Below are 21,151 nucleotides of genomic sequence, written 5' to 3' on the forward strand. Positions count from 1 at the left end.
CAAAACAGCAATATGTAGCTCCTATGTCTTGAGGTTTATATCATTACAACTGTGCCATTTTTGTTTTTAAACTGCAGGTGTTCTATATATTGAGTAATATCAGATGACACACTGCTGAGTTCTAAAGATAATTTGGTAGGAACTGAGATAATTATTGCACAGCATGACTCTGCTGGATCCTTTAAATCAATTTGTGAAGCAAATATATGCTACAAAAGAAAGGATGCATCACTGTGAGAAGCTTGAACCTTGTTGTGTTGGCAAATGAGGCACTCAGAAAACCTTCACAGGTATAAAATCTTAAAGAATTTTATGAGCTATAAAATTATAATGTACACTCACGGAGCACTTTACAAGGAACACATGTACATCTACTTATTCATGTAATTATCTAATCAGCCAATCGTGTGGCAACAGTGCAATGCATAAAAGCATTCAGATACAGGTCAGGAGCTTCAGTTAATGTTCACATCATCCATAAGAATGTGGGGAAAAAAATTACCCTTGACCATGGCATGATTGTTGGTGCCAGACCGGCTGGTTTGAGTATTTGTGTAACTGCTGATCTCCTGGGATTTTCACACACAACAGTCTGTATAGTTTTCGTAGAATGGTGCAAAAAACATCCAGTGAGTGACAGTTCTGCGGACGGAATTGCCTTGTAGATGAGAGGTCAACGGAGAATGGTCAGACTGGTTTGAACTGACAGAAAGGCTACAGTAACTCCGATAACTGCTCTGTACAATTGAAGTGAGTAGAGTAGCATCTCAGAATCCACAACACATTGAACCATAAGGCGGATGGGCTACAACAGCAGAAGACCATGTCGTGCACATTATTAGTACCATAGTGTTCCTATTTAAGTGCTCAGTGAGTGTAACCTTCAAGAGCATTAACATTTCAGAAGTGTCAGTAAAAAGCATTTGTAAATGTCCAAATAAAATAAATTGTAAAATGCTTAGATAAGTGGTTCCCAACCCTGTTCCTGGAGGCCCCCCAACACTACACATTTTGGTTATTAACCTAATCAAACACACCTGATTCAACTCATCAGTTCGTTAGTAGAGGCTCCACGACCTGAATTGGGTGTGTCAGATAAGGGAGATAAAATGTGTACAGAGCCTATAAAAAATATTCACCCCTTGTATGTTTTTATATTTTATTTTTAAATATTGAATCATAGTGAACTTTATACTCCTTTTTTTTTACACTAATATGAAAGTATTTTCTGTTAATCAAAGTCAAAACACATTTCTAACAATTAGTCAAAATTATATTAAACTAATATTAATCACAAAATAATTGATTGCATATGTATTCACCCCCTTTAATGCAACTCACATACAGTTGAAGTCAGAAGTTTACATACACTTAGGTTGAAGTCATTAAAACTAATTTTTTAACCACTCCACAGATTTAATATTTGCAAACTATAGTTTTGGCAAGTCGTTTAGGACATCTACTTTGAGCATGACACAGGTAATTTTTGTAACAATTGTTAACAGACAGATTGTTTCACTTTTAGTTGATTATATCACAATTCTAGTGGGTCAAAAGTTTACATGCGCCAAGTTAACTGTACCTTTAAGCAGCTATGTCAAGCCTTTAGACAACTAGCCAATTAGCGTCTGGTAGCAGGTGTACTGAATTGGAGGTGAACCTGTGGGTGCCTCTTTGCTTGACATCATGGAAAAATCAAAAGAAATATGCCAAGACCTCAGAAAACAAATTGTGTACCTCCACAAGTCTGGTTCATCCTTGGGAGCAATTCCCAAATGCCCGAAGGTACCACATTCTTCTGTGCAAACAATAGTACGCAAGTATAAACACCATTGGACCACGCAGCCATCATAATGTTCAGGAAGGAGACACATTCTGTCTGCAAGAAATGAACGTTATTTGGTGTGAAAAGAGTAAATCAATCCCAGAACAACAGGAAAGGACCTTGTGAAGAAGCTGGGGGAAACAGGTAGACAAGTATCTATATCCACAGTAAAATGAGTCATATCACCTAACCTGAAAGGCTACTTGGCAAGGAAGAAGCCATTGCTCTGACTAGAGTTCGTAAGTGCACATAGGGACAAAGATTTTAATTTATGGAGAAATGTTCTCTGGTCTAATGAAACTAAAATGATCAGTTTGGCCATAATGACCATCGTTTTGTTTGGAGTAAAAAGGGTGAGGCTTGCAAGCTGAAGAACACCATCCCAACCGTGAAGCATGGGGGAAGCAGCATCAAGTTGTGGGGGTGCTTTGCTGCAGGAGGGACTGGTGCACTTCACAAAATAGATGGCATCATAAGGAAGGGAAATGTTGTGGTTATATTAAAGCAACATCTCAAGACATCAACCATGAAGTTAAAGCTTGGTCGCAAATGGGTCTTCCAAATGGACAATGATCCCAAGCATACCCCCAGAGTTGTGACAAAATGGCTTAAGGACAACAAATTCAAGGTATTGGAGTGGCCATCACAAAGCCCTGACCTCATCCTGATAGAACATTTGTGGGCAGAAATGAAAAAGCATGTGTGAGCAAGGAGTCCTACAAACCTGACTCCGTTACACCAGTTCTGTCTGGAGGAATGGGCCAAAATTCGTGCAACTTGTTTTGAGAAGCTTGTGGAAGGCTACACAAAAAGTTTGACCCAAGTTAAACAATTTAAAGACAATTTTACTAAATACTAACAAAGTGTATGTAACTTCTGACCCACTGGGAATGTGATGAAACAAATAAATAATTCTCTACTATTATTCTGAAATTTCACATTCTTATAATAAAGTAGTAATCGTTTTCAACGATTAAATGTCAAGAATTGTGAAAAAAACAGTTTATATGTATTTGGCTAAGGTGTGTGTAAACTTCTGACTTCAACTGTAAATAATCACTGTACAACCACCTAGTTTTGAAATTCACTTAATTAAATTGAGATCACTTATGCACAGTCAAGATGTTTTAAGTGATTTTAGTAAAAAAAATTCCAAGTCCCTGAATATCCCTTGGAATACTATAAATTCAATAAGAAATGGAAAAAGTATGGCACAGCAGTAAATCTTCAGTAAAGTCCTCAAAAACTGAGCAACCATGCAAGAAGGGGACTAGTAAGGGAGGCCAACAAAAGACTTATGACTTCTCTGAAGGACTTACAAGCTTCAGTGGCTGAGATGGGAGAGACTGCGCATACAACAACTGTTGCCCAGGTTTCTCCTGTCAGTTTCTCTTCATCAGTCACAGCTTTATGGGAGATTGAAAAAAAAAAAAAAACCCATATGAAATCTCAGCTAGAATTTCCAGAAGGGATGTGGAAGACTCTGAAGTCAGTTGGAAGTAGATTCTATGGTCTGTTGAGACCAAAATGAAGTGTTTTGCCCATCAAACTAGACGCAAACCAAACACAGCACATAATCAAAAATACACCAACCCCACTGTGAAGCATGGTGTTGGTAGCTAGCATCCTGCTGTGTGGCTACATCTCTGCATAAGGCTCTGGAAGACTTGTAAAGGTAAAGAGTCAAATGAATGCTGCAAAATACAGGGACATTCTGGAGGAAAACCTGAAGCAGTCTGCAAGAGAATTGAGACCTGGGAGAAGATTAATTTTCTAGCAAAACAATAATCCCAAGCATACGGCCAAAGCTGCACAAGAATGGTTTAAAAAAAAAAAAAATGTTAATGTCCTGGAGTGGCCGAGTCAGATTCCAGACCTCAACCCAATTGGAAATCTGTGGATGATTAAAAAAGGCTGGGCACTCATGATCCCCACACAACCTGACAGAGCTTGAGCGATTTTGCAAAGAATAATAGGGGAAATTGCAGTGTCCACATGTGCCAAGTTGATAAAGACTGTAATTACAGCCAAAGGTGCATCTACAAAATACTAACTTGAAGGGCATGAATACTTATGCAATTCAAGTATTTTGTGTTTAATATTTGTTATAAATTTAGGCTAATTGGTAGAAATGTGTTTTGATTTTTATATGAAAGTCTTTTATTCTGTTGATCAGTGTCAAAAAAGCCTTGTTAATTTCACAATGTTTTAATATTCAAAAACCATAAAAATATAAACACATCCAACGGGGGGGTGAATCATTTTTTATAGGCACTGTATATACAGTGTAAAATTATTTATTCTATAACATTGCATTCAAAATAGAGGTGATGGTAGGCATGTTCCTGACAAACTTTGCAGACAGGGTACAGAAAGGCACCACAGAATCTCCAGTCAGACTGTAATGTTCACCTAGAGGGCTCAAAACAAAGAAGCACAGGATAATCATAAAAATCTCTTTTGAACATTTATGCCTATGGCTTCATCAGACACAAATACAACCCAAACACAAATACTTCCCACTTTCACTAAGCAGTCTCAATTAACAGAAGCAGACAGTTGAGCAAATCAATTAGCAACAATGTGACATAAAACGCATGGCACAATGCAGCCCAAGTGCAACAATGAGCAAATTTACAACTTAAGAAGTGGCCAAAAAGCCTTTTGGTCAGTATTCAAGATTAAAGATTAAGGAGATGACGACTTTCTGTTAAATGGAAAAGCAATGCAAGTACACATTTTGCCATAATTGAATGTGCTTCAGTGATGTACATTTCTTCCAGTTTATGTAGATAAACATTCCTTAATAGTTTTCATCTGTAACATATTTGAAGCTAGGGAAGGCCTCCAACATCCACATTCACTAAACTCAAGGTCCACAGCAATTTAATGTCAGAGAGCCCAGCATGGGAATATTTGTCTTCAAACACCATGATTTAAAAGGATTCATGAAATCTGCTCAACTGTGATGGTGGGTTTGTGTGGGTCATGCTTTGGTCCCTCCGCCTGTGAGTCTCAAATGAGTGTGTGTGTGTGTGTGTGGTGACAGACCAGCTCAGTCATCCCAAATAAGTCTATTGGATCAAGGGCTCAGTGACAGCAGTACCCAGAAAGTCTAAGAGCAATACTAAGAATGACTCCGTTTTCCTTCAGTGAACTCAGTTACCCATTGTCTGTGTTTTCCCATAAGAAGATTCAGCTTGTGTAAGATACGTTCTGTATGTGTATGTTGTAAAATGTTGGTCATCTAAGTTTCAGGTCTCCGAATGCTATCAAAACACAAACATTTCAGAGTAATAAAGAATGTGCAGTTCTTTCTACATGGTCTTAAGTAACATGTCCAGTAGCAATAAAAAATACTTTAACAAAACAAATAGATCACATATAAGTCCAGAGTCTGTGTATGACTGTGTTAATGGTTTTGAGGACTGAGGCTTCAGTCTCAGCTCAGACTGATTCCTTGCTGTTTGCTGGAATCTGTGCACACAAAGAAGGTTTTGAGCTCTCCTTTCCCCTTCACATTTATCAGGCCACGGCACTCACATGAGTAACCCAGTTTCTGCAGCACATCTGACGTCTCTTCCGTCACCTGTAACACAAAAACATGTCACAGCAAATCTGTGAAACAACGGAGCAAACGATCAAATAATGATTTAACATTTTAGCATTTAAGCGCTGTTTAACACATTTTACCATGTTAAAATCCATTAAACAGGTTTTCCCCAAAAAACAGCACAGACAATGTGAACTTAGTCCACAGATGTTATCTAGCTCTACTAATCACATACAGTCATTGCATTGATGGAGATCACAGGTATGACTTTGTTTGCAACTGTCAGGGTAAGGCTAAAAGGATGGTGTTGCAAGACCTCTCATTTTTTTTAAAGATGAGACCTAGAATCCACATTCACCTAGATGACCTCTTCTCTTTTATTCTCTTCTCTGTCCAAAGTCTTGTCCAGAAAGTTTCTCCAGCCATTTAGGGAATGACAATGTTGTTTTGCTTCTCATTTCTTAAAGGTACATTCCAGTAAGTTACATAGACTTTAATAGAAAAACTTTGCAATGGCGAGATTGGGGCAAGGAACACTTGTATAATGTAGTACCAGGGAGTGTTTCTCTTAGGCGAAAGAGTCCAATGAGCAATGTATCGAAGATTAAAAGCATAGAAATAAATAAAAATGACGAGGCTAAAACCTCCTTTGTCAATTGGTCTATGTAACTTGCTGGAATGCAACAGAGGTTGTTTACCATTCCAAAAACAAAAATTGTTTAAAATAAGAAAGAGTAACTTCTAATGGGAGAGACTGCAGTAGATAATTGAACTTTGGGATACAATTCATTTTGATAACAGCAGCCGTTGTTTTTTTGAAGAAATTACAAAAACCCTTTAATTTCCAATGTGCTGTCACTGTGACAGATATGATCAAGACCACCATATATGATATAACAGGAGGAACAGATCCTGTCTCCACCACCACAGCCCACTACGACTACTGTTTGTGAAATGATAAGTGAATAAAAATAATGTCATACAGCTAAAATGGTGTCTTTGCATTTATTTTGAATGCAGTAAATAATATTGTTTAATTGGAAGCTCAGATTCCTGTGGTATGACTTCAGAGAATGTCATCTATAAAGTGGTGCATTAAGAGAGCAATGACAGCATTCATACCTGTATTTTGCCAAGTTCCCCAGTGCTTTCCATTCGGCTGGCCACATTCACAGTGTTTCCCCAGATGTCATACTGTGGTTTCCTGGCCCCAATCACACCAGCAATCACTGGGCCATGGTTTATACCTGCACACACATAGTTAATAAACAAACTCTTCAAATCTTTACACATAAAGAGGCCACACATGCACACTTTCTATCACATTCACATAATATCTGCATTCAAATTCATACCTAACCAGCATCCAGTTTCTGTAAATTTACTATTTATGTCATTGAGGCACTTAAAGATCCTCATTTTAATTATTAATTGTTTAATTAGAGATAATTGCCATCCACACACAAAGCACAAAGTGGTTCCTCTTTAAGTTGCAGCCTCAGAACACCTTGAACAAAGGACTGTTTGAATGTGATTTACCCTCTTTCTAATAAAACCTTTTTTCTTAGTAGAGTGAAGGGATTTTTGTCTGTTATTATACTTCTGTCAAATCTCTACCACAGATGCGTGATATATTCTCAGAATCAATATACAAGGATTTCATAGCCATGCTTCTGTTACCTCTGATCTGCTGAAAATGCCTGACATCTCAATTATGACCTGCATTTCTATTTCTGGAATATTTGAGTTAAATTTGGCAGTTTTTTTTAGGACTATCTAATACATAAATTATTCAGTCTATTAATTATAATATTACATGTATCTTGTTACATCTGGGGATAAAGCATAACTTCAATCTCTGAAAAAACAATACTCAACATCTAAGCATTCATTTTGATTGGACAGGTAATGGCCAACAATAATTGAGTACAAATTAAAATTGGCATAGACTTGTGTGTCATAAGTGATTTGCAGCCAGACTTACCCACGCGAAGCCTGAATGTGTTGAATGAGTGTCTGTTGATGCCATCCAGCTTGCCAATCAGAGCAATGGCAAACTCCACCATGTTCCCTATCTGTACATGCTGCCTCTCCCGATCCTGAGAGCACACAGAACCCGTGCAAAAAACTCACTACACCACATACAATGCCATTTGTTAGACCATGGCATGTGCTATTTGACTTAATAAATACAAATGATCAGAGCAGCAGTAACATCTTTCAGGTGATCAGAGCTATAGTGGCATTATCTGGTGCAACAAGTATACAGTATAGTGCAGCTTAATGCATGGGTTTATCTTGTGGCGAGCGGTGTCAGCAGTACCTGGCTGGTCTGCTCAGGAGGTCCACTCAGGCCTGCAGCAGCCATGTATGTGCTGCCAATAGTTTTAATCTTCTCCACACCACTAAATTTGGGTTTAGACAGCAACTGCAGATTAAGAGAGCAGGGGATTGGGCAAGTGAATGTGTTTCAGAGCAGTAGCAATCCATTCTTAAATTATGTTATCTTACATTAAATGCTAGACAGAGGAAAGAGGTTAATGAGAAATGAGAGAAGGGGAGAGACAGCAGCCATACCACACTGAAACTCAACACTAGCAATCAGTTAAGTTAGGCAAGCATGGAGTTGGTCTGTATTTAAACAGGTAATTGGTTCTCCTGGGTAAAACAGGCAGCCCCAAAACTTCTAGGTGGCTTTCAACGAAAAGTTTGTGTGGGTGTCAATGACATACAATTTGACACGGAGCAAATGCTGTGTGTTGTCATTAAAGGTATAATTCACCCAAAAATGAAAATTATCTCATCATTTACTCACCCTTATGCCATCCCATATGTGTACAACTTTCTTTCTTCTGCAGAACACAAATTAAGATTTTTAGAAGAATATTTCAGCTCTGTAGGTCAATACAACACAAGTGAATGGTGACTAGAACTTTGAAGGTCCTGAAAGCGTATAAAGGTGGCATGAAATAATCAATAAGACTCCAGTGGTTAAATACATGTCTTCAGAAGCTATATGAAAGGTGTGTGTGAAAATTTACTATAACTTCTCCTCCCTGCCCAGTAGGGAGCGATATGCACGAAAAATGTTAATTGTCAAAAACAAAAGAAGAATGTGAAAGTGGAGATTGCTAGTTAAAAGCACTTAAATATTGATCTGTTTCCCACCCATAGCTATATTTCTTCAGAAGACATGGATTTAATCACTGGAGTCTTATGGATTACTTTCATGCTGCCTTTATTTGCTTTTGGACCTTCAAAGTTCTGGCCACCATTCACTTGCATTGTATGGACCTACAAAGCTGAAATATTCTTCCAAAAATTGTTGTTTGTGTTCAGCAAAAGAAAGAAATTCATACAGATCTGGGATGGCATGAGAGTAAATGATGAGAGAATTTTCATTTTTGGGTGAACAATCCTTTAAAGAAACCCAGGGCATTGTTCTAAAAATGGTAGAGATCACACCAAGGGTTACAGCCCAATTTAATGTTGAAGGCTGTTGATGCTTAACCCCCAATCCAAAAGCAAATGTAAATTATGCTGTTCCATTATTCAATATTGGCATAAAAGCACTAATAAGCACTAGTATGCAATTATTCATATATTAATTCAGGAAATTAGGCCCTGTTGACACCTGTTATTAACATCTGTCTTGGCTGATCCGATTCAGTAAATATGGGTGTAAATGTCGTACATTTCATTCAGAGGTATTCAGAAAAGCCTTTATCCTGATTCGTCCCAGACAACAATCAACTATCAATTAAACATGGCACTTAAACAAGGGTTTTTACGTGCAGAATATTGCCATTTAAATCAAAATTCCTATGCATGCACAAGACTTAAAAAAAAATGTATAGATTATTTTGTATGCCTACAGTATGTATCAATATACTATATAGTGACAGGTATATTTAGAAGCAACAGTGTGCCCACCTCTTTTTTTGTGGATTTTTATAACTTTTTGTACTTAAGATCAGAGACTCTTTCATAGATCACCTGAGACAGATGTAAATACCAGGTGTAAAATGGGCCTGAGAGGAGAATAAATTAAGTGGAATAAGGAGATTAGAGAAACAAACACATATAAACACACTGACCTCATCAAAGTCAGCAATGATCTCATTGAGAAGTCTCAAACACTCAAGTCCTTCTTTATTGATATCACATTCTGTGTAGAACTCTTTGAAGTCTGGCACAGAGGCAAACATCACACATACACAGTCATACGATTTATAGTACAGGTCCTGGAGAACAGAAAACACAAAAACACCAAGAGTTTTAATGTGCTACCAATGCTTTTGTGTTACAATCATTCTTGCCACAAAGTAGATAAAACAAAAAAACTTGTTTACTGATAAGATGGCCACTAGAATACAGAGACTCAAAGGAACAACAAAAGGTATGTTTGATAAATGACAAATTATATTACACTGAGTGAAAGAACAGACAGAACATTTCCAATATAAATATAATAATAAGCAATAAAGTTTCAATGTACTGAGACTCTCTCCCAAAAAAAAAAAAAAACTTGAGCATATTAGAGAGTTTTAAAGAATGTAAAAATGTTTTAAAAATTCAATAAAATAAAATAAAATAAATAAATAAATACTATGGAAAAAATAAAACCTAATGTCAACTGGCATCCTCAAAATTTGAGGTCAACCATTAACCTTTCATCTCTTAAGTAACTTTCTGTTTACAATCTGGTGCTATTTTTGTGGCATATCACTCAGGTGTGTGTGTGTGTGTGTGTGTGCACAGCGAGAATAAGAAGATAAGGCTAAACTAGTGCATTAATAGATAATGCCATGCAGATTCAATCATGTATAAACAATGCAACATTACAAACATCTTCATCTTCAACTCTACATGGAGCAACACACAGCCTCATCCGTACAGAACTGTACAGATCACATAACACATCAAAGACTTCTTTGTTAAGCATCTCTTTCAAACAGGTTCTGTTTGAAACAAACAGACAAACAATCAAAAACTATACTAAAATATTTTAAGAAAAAATATCTCTAAATAAAAATCCAAAAACCTATTCATGCCCGTTTTCTGATATAATGGACCTTTCCACTCCTTTTTTCTGTGTCTTATAGTTTTTCTGGTCATATGGTATAAAATGGACTGTGGTAGGGTCTTATTTCAAAATACTGTACTGGGTGATATAGTATTATTTGTGTAGTGCAGGATGTGATTGTACTCAATGATACTGGGATATATAGTACAATGAATATTTGCATTGTACAATTTTAGGAAGATAAGACTTCTCCTATGTGAGCATAGTACATAACTCATTGACCGGGCTTTTTTTATATCTAGACTGGACAACTGCAACGCTCTTTTGGCAAGACTTCCTGCATGTAAACTCAAACCTCTGCAAATGATCAAAAACATATAGGCGTATTTAGTCTTCAAAAAGCCCAAGAGAGCCAATGCCTCTTTTTTTCCCCAGAGTACTGGTTCACTTATAGAACAGCCACTGGCTGAGCACCTCCCTATCTAAATTCACTTCTACAAGCCTGCGATCGGTAAGTGAGCGGCGCCTCGTGGTGCCATCTCATAGAGGCACAAAATCAATTTCCCAGACTTTTACTTTCACCATTCCTCGCTTGTGAAATGACCTTCGCAATACCACCTGAAAAGCCAATTATTTTCCAACTACCAATAAACATCTAAAGACGCATCTCTTTTTTGAGCACTTGACTCAATCCTATCAACTGTTTTCTAAAAGAAACTCTTACTCCATTCTTCACTATTGTCTCTCACTTAGCTCTCTGCTTGTACTTTGAGCAAATTTGAAACTTTTGCAGTGCAGCACTTCTCATATCATTGCCTCCTAAGGATGAATCGCTTATACTGTATTCTTCATTTGTCACTTTGAATAAAAGTGTCAGCTAAATGGATAAATGAAAATTAAAAAGGTAGGTGAATGATACATCATGGAATGATCTTCAGTGGCATATGATATATGTCTGGTCTTTATAAGGGTGTGAAATACAGGCTCATCCCGGGTGTTCCACACCGGTTCCTACCTTATATTTCTTGTTTAGTAAAGGAATAGTGGACCGCAGCCCCACCTCATTCTTTTTGTTCTCGCCCACGAAGAGTGCAGCCACATGTGCAGGGAGAACGTTCTCCAAAAGGAGACGGTTCAAGTTTTCACATAGCTCAACTTCTTCCTTATCAGCCAGATTCTTGTTCTTCAACAGAAAATCCTGACGACAGCAGTACTCATTCTGAGAAGTAGAGGGAGGACACAGCACAGGTGGGCATGTGTTTCTCGGCTAAAGGACTGACAGTATGGTTTTGTGTTCTTGTGCAATATGAGGTGTGTACCTGGCGGGATATGAGCAGCATTGTAAAGAGGAATAGTGTGATGTAGATGCAGCTCATGTATTGTGGGTGCTTCATAAGTCCTGATTTGCACAGCAAATGATCATCCTCCACACTGAAACAGACAAACACTAGAAATGTTTACCATAATAACATAATACAGAGTACGTAACCGAATGGTTAGGGTTTTGTATCCCAGAAAGGGTGATCCATGTGCCAGGTGGCTCTAAGGGAAATGACACTGTAATCAATGTACGGTAATTCAATTTATATAAAATAAATAAACCACTTCTTAAACAAACCATAACCAAGTATTGTTTGGGAGTTTAAGTGTAAGTGTGTGCGAGTTGGTTTTTCTGGTTTATGATAACTTTTTAGGTTGCACACTAGTAATTATGAGGATAGTATGCTATAAATGTGGTTTATGAGGACACTCCTAGTGTCCCTGTAATTAAAATGGCTTAAAAAAAATTATATACTTAACTAAACATGTTTTTTGTTTTTTTAAATGTAAAAATGCCAAAAGGTTTCTGTGATGGTTAGGTTTAGGGGTAGGTGTAGGTTTAGGGTTAGGGCAAAAAACATATTGTTTGTACAGAATAAAAACCATTATGTCTACGGAGAGACCTTGTAATGATAGGAGTACCAACATGTGTGTGTGTGTGTGTGTGTGTGTGCGTGTGTACCAGCTCCGGTTGGCATAGAGCAAGTAGCTGTAGCAGCTGAACAGATCATTCTGAGAGTAGAAGATGATGATGTAGTACACAGTAGAAACAATGAAGAGGAAGACCGCCTTCAGCTCAAAACTCACCCTCAAAAACACGCCACAGGCAATCAATGCCAATATACAATTATACACAGAGTACTGGAAAGACAAATACATACAAATTAAAATGATATAAATTTTTATTGTTTTAACAGTGTTATGACAAAAGTTAGAAAACTCATTATTTAGTAGTAGTGACCAATCATTTATGCATTTGTTTAACTAGAATTTTTTTTTTACAGGTGTGTGTGTGTGCGTGGTTGCAACTCACAGGCAAATAGAAAAGGCCATCTTTTATAGAAACAGGAATGCTGATGTTATTTTGCCGCAAGTCACAGAAAATCCCAGGAATTTTTAAATACTGTAGATTGGATCAATAGACAGAAATGTTAAAAGATGGGCCACATTTTGTAGTGCTTCATCTGACAAATGTACCCAAGCATCTAACAACATTGTTTGAAAATATGTCCTAAGCTTTAAAAAAAGCCCAATGAATGTTGTAAGCTTGACATAGTAGTGTTACTTTGCATGCAACACTAAAAACAATAAAGCATTGATAGTGTTTTATTACTAAAAGATTAAGCATTACCAAGTTGAACATGGCGATGATGACTATGACTGTGGTAGCAATGGTTGCCAAAGGAAGGCGCACAAAAGGTCTCTTAACCACTGCTTTAGATAGAGCAGACAACCACGTACATGACTTCAACTTCTCAGGAAACATCCTCTGAGAGACAGAAATAGAGAGAGAGAGAGAGAGAGAGAGAGAGAGAGAGAGAGAGAGAGAGAGAGAACGGTATGGGGGAAATAGCAGTTAAAAAAGTGAAAAGGAAAGAACGAATGCTGGATTTGACCCGTATAGCTCCAGGTTATGATTTTGGAAAAAGGCAACGGTATGTTTGAATGGGGCAGTCCAATACAAGGTCAAAGGAGACACAGAGAGAAACAGAAAAGTCTGTACATGTCAAGGTCTGTCAGGGTATCTATATGTATTTGTTTATTTATGAGCGACACTGTAGCAAATGACACCCACAAATACATCAGACACCATTAAAATAAATAAGTGTGTGTGTGTTGAGGCAAAGGAAGTCTGTTGTGGTCTAACCTGAATATGACCTGCAAAACAGATGCACAAGATCAAGAGCAGAACACACCCCAATACTCCAAATGTGAGTCCCAGCTCTTTACGTCTGACAGAGTGAGAGAGAGGGAGAGAGAGAGAGAGAGAGAGAAATTGTCATATATTCTCAGGTCAGATCACTACAGCACATCAAGACATGTTAGGAGCTTTTGTTTGTGCATTTATTCCACTTACTGCTTGGTCACAAACATCTGGATGATGAAGATGCAAATGAAGATGAAGGTGGCACAACCAATGTAGTATTTAAAGCTTGGCATCTCTATAGTACTGTACTAAAAGACCAATACACAAACAAACACACAAATTTAATCTTCATTAATTGAATTTCTTGTTTTTATTGTCTGAAAAAATTTAAATACTTTTGGTACGAAACGTTATTTAAGCAATAAGCCACAAGAGGATTTGCGTTATAGTGATTTTACGATGGGTAAGGGATGTTCTTAGAAACTGCCTTACCTTTGGTAAAATCACTGTAACACATGGCCTCGAGTAGCTTATTGCTTATATAAAGTAGCAATATCATCAAAGACCCCAATGTTAAATAGTTATATTTATTAATAATAATCAAAATAAACAATTCTTCCAAGCATATAGAGTAATATATATCATAGGCAGGTGTAGGCAGGGTTACTTTTGAAATGTATTCCACTACAGATTACAGAATACATGCTGTAAAATGTAATTTGTAACATATTCTGTTAGATTACTCAAGGTCAGTAATGTTTTCTAAATACTATAGATAACTTCTTCAGCACTGGTCAATTTTTTTCACTTATTTTGACTATAAAAACTCTGCCAGTACAGTAAGACAAAATATACATGTTAAAAATACATTCTCTGAAAACCTAAATATCTTATGCAGTGTTTCTTCTAAAACAAGATTAATCAAACTGATCTTGGACATTTTTACAGGAAAACAATACAAAAATTATTATCAAGAATACGATTTTTGCCCTAATATCAAAGGTCTTACTAGGATAAAAAGAAATTATGATCTAACGTGTATTTTCTTGATAAAAAAATACTATCGTACTATGTGCATGTAAAATGGTTAGAAATAGCATTTTAGCTTAGCTTAAAGCTGAAAATTTACACAAGTTTTATTACTATTTTTCTGTAATAAAGATGCTCCAAACATCTCTGTCTGCTCGTATGAGTGTAACACATCATAAGAGTGTTTCACTGCTGTTCAAAAGCACTTTAGATCGCATCCTTTATATGTATAAATGTTTTCAACCTGAAAGGACTAAATATTAAATGAAACAAATGACAATAAAATGTAAGTAATCTCTTCAGTAATCAAAATACTTTTTGAAAGTAACTGTATCCTAATTACAATTATTTAAATTGTAACTGTAGAGGAATACAGTTACTTATATTTTGTATTTTAAAAACGTAATCCCATCACATGTATTTCATTACTCCCCAACCCTGAGTGTAGGTTGTTTACAGTTGCCAAGGAAATGTAGCTTCATTAGGAACAACTGTACATCTACTTATTCATGCAATAACCCAATCAGCCAATCGTATGGTACAAATGTGATCTCAGTGATTTATATTGTGGCATGATTGTTGGTGCCAGACGGGCTGGTTTGAGTATTTCTGTAACTGCTGATCTCCTGGGATTTTCACGCACAACCAAGTTCTCTCTAGATTTTACTTATAATGGTGTCAAAAAACAAAAATATCCAATGAGTGGCAGTTCAGCAGACCGAAACACCTTGTTGATGAGAGAGGTCCACAGAGAATGGCCAGACTGGTTTCGAGCTGACAGAAAGTCTACAGTAACTCAGATAAACACAATTATGGTGAACAGAATAGCATCTCAGAATGCACAACATGCCGAACCTAGAGGTGGTGGGCTACAACAGCACATTGGTCACTTTAGTGCTCAGTGAGTGTAGATGTGCGAACAATGGCACGTAATGCAGTCCATCAGAAGTCTGAACTATCTGTTTTATAATTAGTTCTTCTTCTTATATCCATTACTCCATACATTCCATCATTTTACAGCCCTAAGTAAAACACTCACCTGCTTTTCCAGATCTCTTTTAGTAAACCACAGTGTGAGGCCAGACATCTCTTCAGACTTCACCCACTGCCTGCAAACACACAACATTTCTGTACACTTTACTGCACTACAATGGCAATTACAAAAACTATTTGTACAACCTTATCCAAACTGGACTCAAAGTGCACTCAGTAACTTTTTTTGTCTTTGTTTCATCTTGGACACTGACATCTAATGGCTTGGATGCAAAAATCATTTAAAATCAAGTTTCAGATGCCATTGTAGAAATTTTGTATTCCCAGTCAGCCATGATTACTTTAATCAATGACTTTAAGTGTAAAATAACAGGACGGATACTGATATTAAGTGAGCAGTATTTGGCTGGTCATGTGATTCTAACATGGCAGTCCCCATGTGCGGACCCTCTCCATGTAGAATAAAACAGATTTTATAATGTTACTGATGTGACTGGAATCTTCATTTGAATGTGAGTACTCATGATTTCCTACATATATTGCAAAAATACAATACATATCTTTAGGAGTTAAACTTTTTTAAAGAGTGCACCTTTAACTTAAATAAACACACCCAAAAGCATTTATTGTGTTTGCGAGTATGTTTGACTAACTTGCTTGAGCTCAGATCATTGATGGTGGTGGTCATCTTGTCATGCAGTTCTTCATCAAACTTCGTCTTCTGAGATTTATACCTAGAGGGGACAGTACTGAGCTCAGAGAGAGAAGCACACATATACTTCAATAAAGTAACACACATTCACACAATGCTGATGCCTCTATGTGTACATTGTGGCATCGTGGTCCCGGGAAGATGGTTATAGCTGTTGCCATGCTGTTGCAGATTTATTTTAGTTGTGAAGCAGACTTTGTGGAAGCTTGGGTGAATGTGACTTTTTTTGTTTGTAGTTCTGTTGCTAATGGTTTAGAGATCTAAAGCATTGGTTGAAAACAGAATATTCAGAGTAGTTTGTCAGTGTGTGTGAGGCATATTGCAAGCAGGATGCCGTGTGTTAGTTTAAACCCCTCAGAGAGATTGTAAGAGTCCCTTTGCAATGTGCTTCAACACAACTCAGGAAGGAAAAATGGTGTTTCCTATCTCTCTCTCTCTCTCTCCTTTGCATGCAGAAAAAACACACATGCGCAAAGGAATTTATATTGTGGGACTGCCACTACTGTCATGTTAACTTTGTGACCAGTCACAGAGGCTGAGTGAGAGATTGCATTAATATTGTTGAAACTGCAGGCCTCAGGAGTTAATATGGCTACACTCACTTATATGTGCTCAAGGGGGGGACAGGTAAAGAGAAGGGCTCCTCAAGAGACTCATCAAAGCTGTCAAAGTGCAATAGTACGAAAGACAACTTAAACATTGGTGCTTCAGTGAGCATGACAAAACCAAAAACTAGCCTATTGCCTCAATAGACATTCTCCTCTCTCTCTCTCTCTCTCTCTCTCTCTCTCTCTCTCTCTCTCTCACACACTCACACACACACACACACACACACACACACACACACACACACACACAAACAATGCTCACCTCTCTGCAATTTTTGTCGATACTGATCTAAGAGGGAAGTCCTAAGGAGAGAGACAAACATGAGCATGCATCACATGGCCTGAAACACAGAGCTGTATCCTGCACACAGTGAGCAGCTTGTTAATTCTATGTATCTTACCTTGCTACGACCCTTGCTATTGACCATGGCATCTGTGCTGAATTCCTCTCGGCTCTGCAGGTGGGCGAAAGGTTTGACAGCCCCCCACGACTCCAGGAAGCGCGTCATCCGCACAGATGCTCGCATCTTCAAACCGTCACTCACTCGAGGCTTAGTAACACTAGGAGCCATCAGCGATTGGTCTTTTGACTAAACACACAAACATAACAAATCAACATGTGCAGGTGTACACATGTACAGTGCCATATATAATGTATATATGCCAGGCATGTACTACTAATATATGATGTAAAGTTCTGACCCGTGGGTCTATAACCAGGTAAGTCTTGATGTTGAGCTCTTTTAGGTAGGGGTCTCTCAGGTTTCCATTTCCCTCCTCCACCTCGTACGCTTTGTTCAAGTGCTTCAGAGTCGCCTCCGTGATGTGAACTCGGCTAACAGAGAGAGAACGAAAAACACAAAGTAAAACAAATAATAAAGTAGTGTCTTATGTAATGCAGGGCATCACAACATTTTTGAAAAGCACTTAAAGTGCGTGTGGGCCTCAAGTAGGCCATCATGTCAATACAAGTCTTCTGTGCACGGCTTTACAATAACATCAATCATCAAATGAGAAGTGTTTGTTTTACATACCCTGGTAACCCCCCAGACTCCATATGATTTGCTAAAGTGACATCATGTGACCACACATCAAACTGCCACTTCTGTAAGCCAATAACACCACAAAGGACATTTCCGGAGTGCACACCAACTCGCATGTTTATATCCACACCTGTTGCCTCACGCACCTGCCTGTGGGTGATAATTAGAAAAATAACCAGCCTGGAGTCTGCCACAGTATCTTGGAGACACCACTACATCATGTCTACGCTGGACACGAATGTCGAGCATGAACTACACTAGCCACTTTATTTTCCCATTCATCTTAAATACTTTTACTTGTTGCATTTTAAATACCTTCTGAACATTACAGCGAAGCCAGCATGTGAAATGTCTGGTCTCTGTTCTATTAATTTAAATCATCATTTGTTTCTAACCACATATACGCAGTTTTAGCTATAATAATATTACAATAATAATTATATAATAAGTAAATGTACATACCAGTGGATTTATGTTGAAAAAAAGGATACAGGTTATTCCTCCATTGAACTGTTGCTTAAGTCTACAAAAGCTCACAGCTAATTGGTCCATGCTATCCGCACGTCATTTTGAATGTTCACGTCGACACATCCAGTGTAGACAGCCTCAAGTTGCTGTGTTGCATCAACGTATTAAGAGTGTTTGCTGGCATCACTATTAGAGGGGCTAACAGAAGAATTGCTGTGCTACTGATGATGTACTTGTGTCTGTATCTTTAACTGCGTTTCCACTTGAGGGTGTGCTAGTGAGTGCTTGGGCCAGTTGTGTTCCCACTGTCACTTCCTGGGCTTAATTTCACCTCCTCGGGGCTTCCTTGAGGCCAAGCACCCTAGCCCACTGATTAACCTCGGGCCAAAGAAGTCCAACTGGGGATTGAGGTGGGGTCAATGTCAAAGGCAGGTCATATGTTTCAGCACCAAGATACTAATTTCCCAGTCTTTCATATCTAGCTACCAGCTTATAGCAACAGACCAATGGAGAATCAGTATTGGTCAGTACTGGTCAGGAGATTAAATCAGGTTTTGCTAGTATTTATAATAATATTTTGGCTGATGAAAATGTGCATCATCAGATCGATGGCATTTGCCGAAACACAGACGTGATTAAGTATATTGTCGCCAATTTGTGTATTCAGCACACAATGGTACAGGTTTGAGTAAGAAAAAAATTCATACATAGCACAAATCCATGTTCATTTCAAGGGGTAGCTAGTTTCTAGAGTCTGAGATCTCAGCTTGAGTATCCCTTTTGCTTGTGAAATGGGCTGGGTGTGTGACACTGGCACCAGGGCAGTGTATTAAAAGCCCAGGTATACTTAGTTTTTGCACATTCAGATTGCGCCCGGCCGACCGCGTTGCCTTTCTGAGTATACTTTTCTGACCATGAATAAAGCTTCTGTGAAGAGGCAGGCAAGGAATAAGGATCTAAACGCAGCTTTATTAAACTGTAAAACAAACAAGTATCTCGGAGCAAAGGAAAAGCAAAACACAGGGAACCTGGCACAGCGCATAGACAAAAACATTCATACATGCAAGAACTGACACAGGAAACAGGGAAAACAAGGGCTTAAATACACAAGGGAACAAACAAGGGAACGAGGAACACCTGGGGAAACAATCAGGGAATGAGAAATAATCAGGGAGAACCAATCAAGGAATAAAACTACAAAGGACTACAAAACTAACAGGAAACAGGAACTAAACAAGAATTTCAACATAAAAGTACAAAAACAAAAAACTCTGTGTGCAGAGCGATCCGCAATGTGCACACCCAAATTATACTTTGGCCTTATTAAGGGCAGCGCTGCAGGGCTATTGGCCCGACTGTGTGAATGCAGATCGATTTTGGTCTTGCGGCTCGAGGTCCAAGGCTATTACCCCCGACTGACCAGTTTATAGCCCTGGCTCGGATTGGACCGATAGTGGAAAAGTGGCTAATGTGTGTGTGTGCATATAATCTTACTTGATAGCTTCGCACATGTCCAGGCCCATTTTAACACAGTTTTTGGCATGTTTTGGTAGAGAAACGGGGAGGCCGGACACACAGTAATAACAGTCACCAAGAATCTTTATTCGCATACATTCATTCTCCTACAGGACAAGAAGCACAATCACACATTAGTAATCTTAAAGGACAACTACAATGTCCAAGTAGAAATCACATTAGAAATCACACAGACACACAATTGGGTTTTGAAAAAATAATAAAAAAAGGTTTAAATTGATACTTACTTTTGCAATCTGGTCAAATTTCCCAAAAAGTTCATTCAGCATGATCACAAGCTCCTTAGGAGAACAGTCACTGGCCAAACGTGTAAAACCCACAATGTCAGCATACAGGATACTAGCAGAAAGCAAGGGATAGAAAGAAAAATAAAGGGTTATATATACTGTATATATATGTATAAATGTTCCTGTGAATCTCAAATTAGGTAAAAAAAAAAAAAAAGACTTATGATGAGCCCTTTTTAATGAGGAGAAAAAGCACTATGTGTTTCATAGCAGCAGATCAGACACACACACACACGCACGCACGCACACACACGCATGCACACAGGTGTGTGTGTTCTATTCAAGCAGCTGTAAATGGAGGCTAACAGGATATACAGTGGCAAGATAAAGAATGTGAATTAACTGGTTAACTTGCATTAATTGGTCATAAGATGTGACTGATGAAGATGATATCACAAGTATAAGCAAAGCACAATGTGCTAAAGCTAACAACACACAAACAATTATAACCTTTCATGTCTTTATTTTTAATTATTAAACATTCACAGTGCTTCGGAAAAAGTAAGTGAACCCTTGAATTTAATAACTGTGTAACGAGGTTCTTAAGATGAGCAAGGAGGTGGCGGGAACCAGCTGAACAGTCAATGTAAAACTTTAATAACTAACTGAACTCAAACATAACATAAAATGCAAATCAAACAAAGATGCACATACACAGCTTGGTGCATATCTCTCTCTCAAACTGGCGTCTCCGGCCCCCCTTATCGCTGATTATTCAACTCAGTGCCAGACACGTGTCATCACAGCCCGGCCACGCCCCCCTCCTCATAACACCCCTCCATCAACAAATTCAGGTCAGGGAGACCTCCGGACTGACTTACTCCCCACCTCGCTTCTTGGAGGGGAGGTGTTGCCATCTTGGTATTCCTTCCTCCTCATCACAC

At 38.1% G+C, this 21,151-nt stretch overlaps 1 protein-coding gene across 3 annotated transcripts in view; it reads right to left on the bottom strand.

Annotated features, from left to right (window-relative positions):
- Positions 1 to 46: 46 nt before the first annotated feature.
- Positions 47 to 21,151, bottom strand: part of adcy7 (adenylate cyclase 7) — a 92,085-nt gene continuing 70,980 nt past the window's right edge. Inside the window, exons 7-27 of one of the 3 annotated variants that reach the window (XM_052090773.1) lie at positions 20,208 to 20,319; positions 19,939 to 20,066; positions 17,968 to 18,126; positions 17,636 to 17,768; positions 17,335 to 17,523; positions 17,196 to 17,236; positions 16,928 to 16,987; positions 16,267 to 16,347; positions 15,660 to 15,729; positions 13,802 to 13,899; positions 13,592 to 13,676; positions 13,076 to 13,213; positions 12,758 to 12,847; positions 12,407 to 12,585; positions 11,724 to 11,835; positions 11,465 to 11,623; positions 9,476 to 9,622; positions 7,702 to 7,806; positions 7,363 to 7,477; positions 6,501 to 6,625; positions 47 to 5,414 (exon numbers count right to left, since the gene is read on the bottom strand). In XM_052090773.1, coding sequence (XP_051946733.1) covers positions 5,268 to 5,414; positions 6,501 to 6,625; positions 7,363 to 7,477; positions 7,702 to 7,806; positions 9,476 to 9,622; positions 11,465 to 11,623; positions 11,724 to 11,835; positions 12,407 to 12,585; positions 12,758 to 12,847; positions 13,076 to 13,213; positions 13,592 to 13,676; positions 13,802 to 13,899; positions 15,660 to 15,729; positions 16,267 to 16,347; positions 16,928 to 16,987; positions 17,196 to 17,236; positions 17,335 to 17,523; positions 17,636 to 17,768; positions 17,968 to 18,126; positions 19,939 to 20,066; positions 20,208 to 20,319 — 2,473 coding nt within the window. In that variant the 3' untranslated portion in view covers positions 47 to 5,267. The remainder of the gene's footprint in view (positions 5,415 to 6,500; positions 6,626 to 7,362; positions 7,478 to 7,701; positions 7,807 to 9,475; positions 9,623 to 11,464; positions 11,624 to 11,723; positions 11,836 to 12,406; positions 12,586 to 12,757; positions 12,848 to 13,075; positions 13,214 to 13,591; positions 13,677 to 13,801; positions 13,900 to 15,659; positions 15,730 to 16,266; positions 16,348 to 16,927; positions 16,988 to 17,195; positions 17,237 to 17,334; positions 17,524 to 17,635; positions 17,769 to 17,967; positions 18,127 to 19,938; positions 20,067 to 20,207; positions 20,320 to 21,151) is intronic. The other 2 variants (XM_052090791.1, XM_052090782.1) reach the window with 2 other exon arrangements.

Source organism: Xyrauchen texanus, chromosome 2, assembly GCF_025860055.1.
Source record: "Xyrauchen texanus isolate HMW12.3.18 chromosome 2, RBS_HiC_50CHRs, whole genome shotgun sequence".
NCBI classification, from domain to species: domain Eukaryota; kingdom Metazoa; phylum Chordata; class Actinopteri; order Cypriniformes; family Catostomidae; genus Xyrauchen; species Xyrauchen texanus.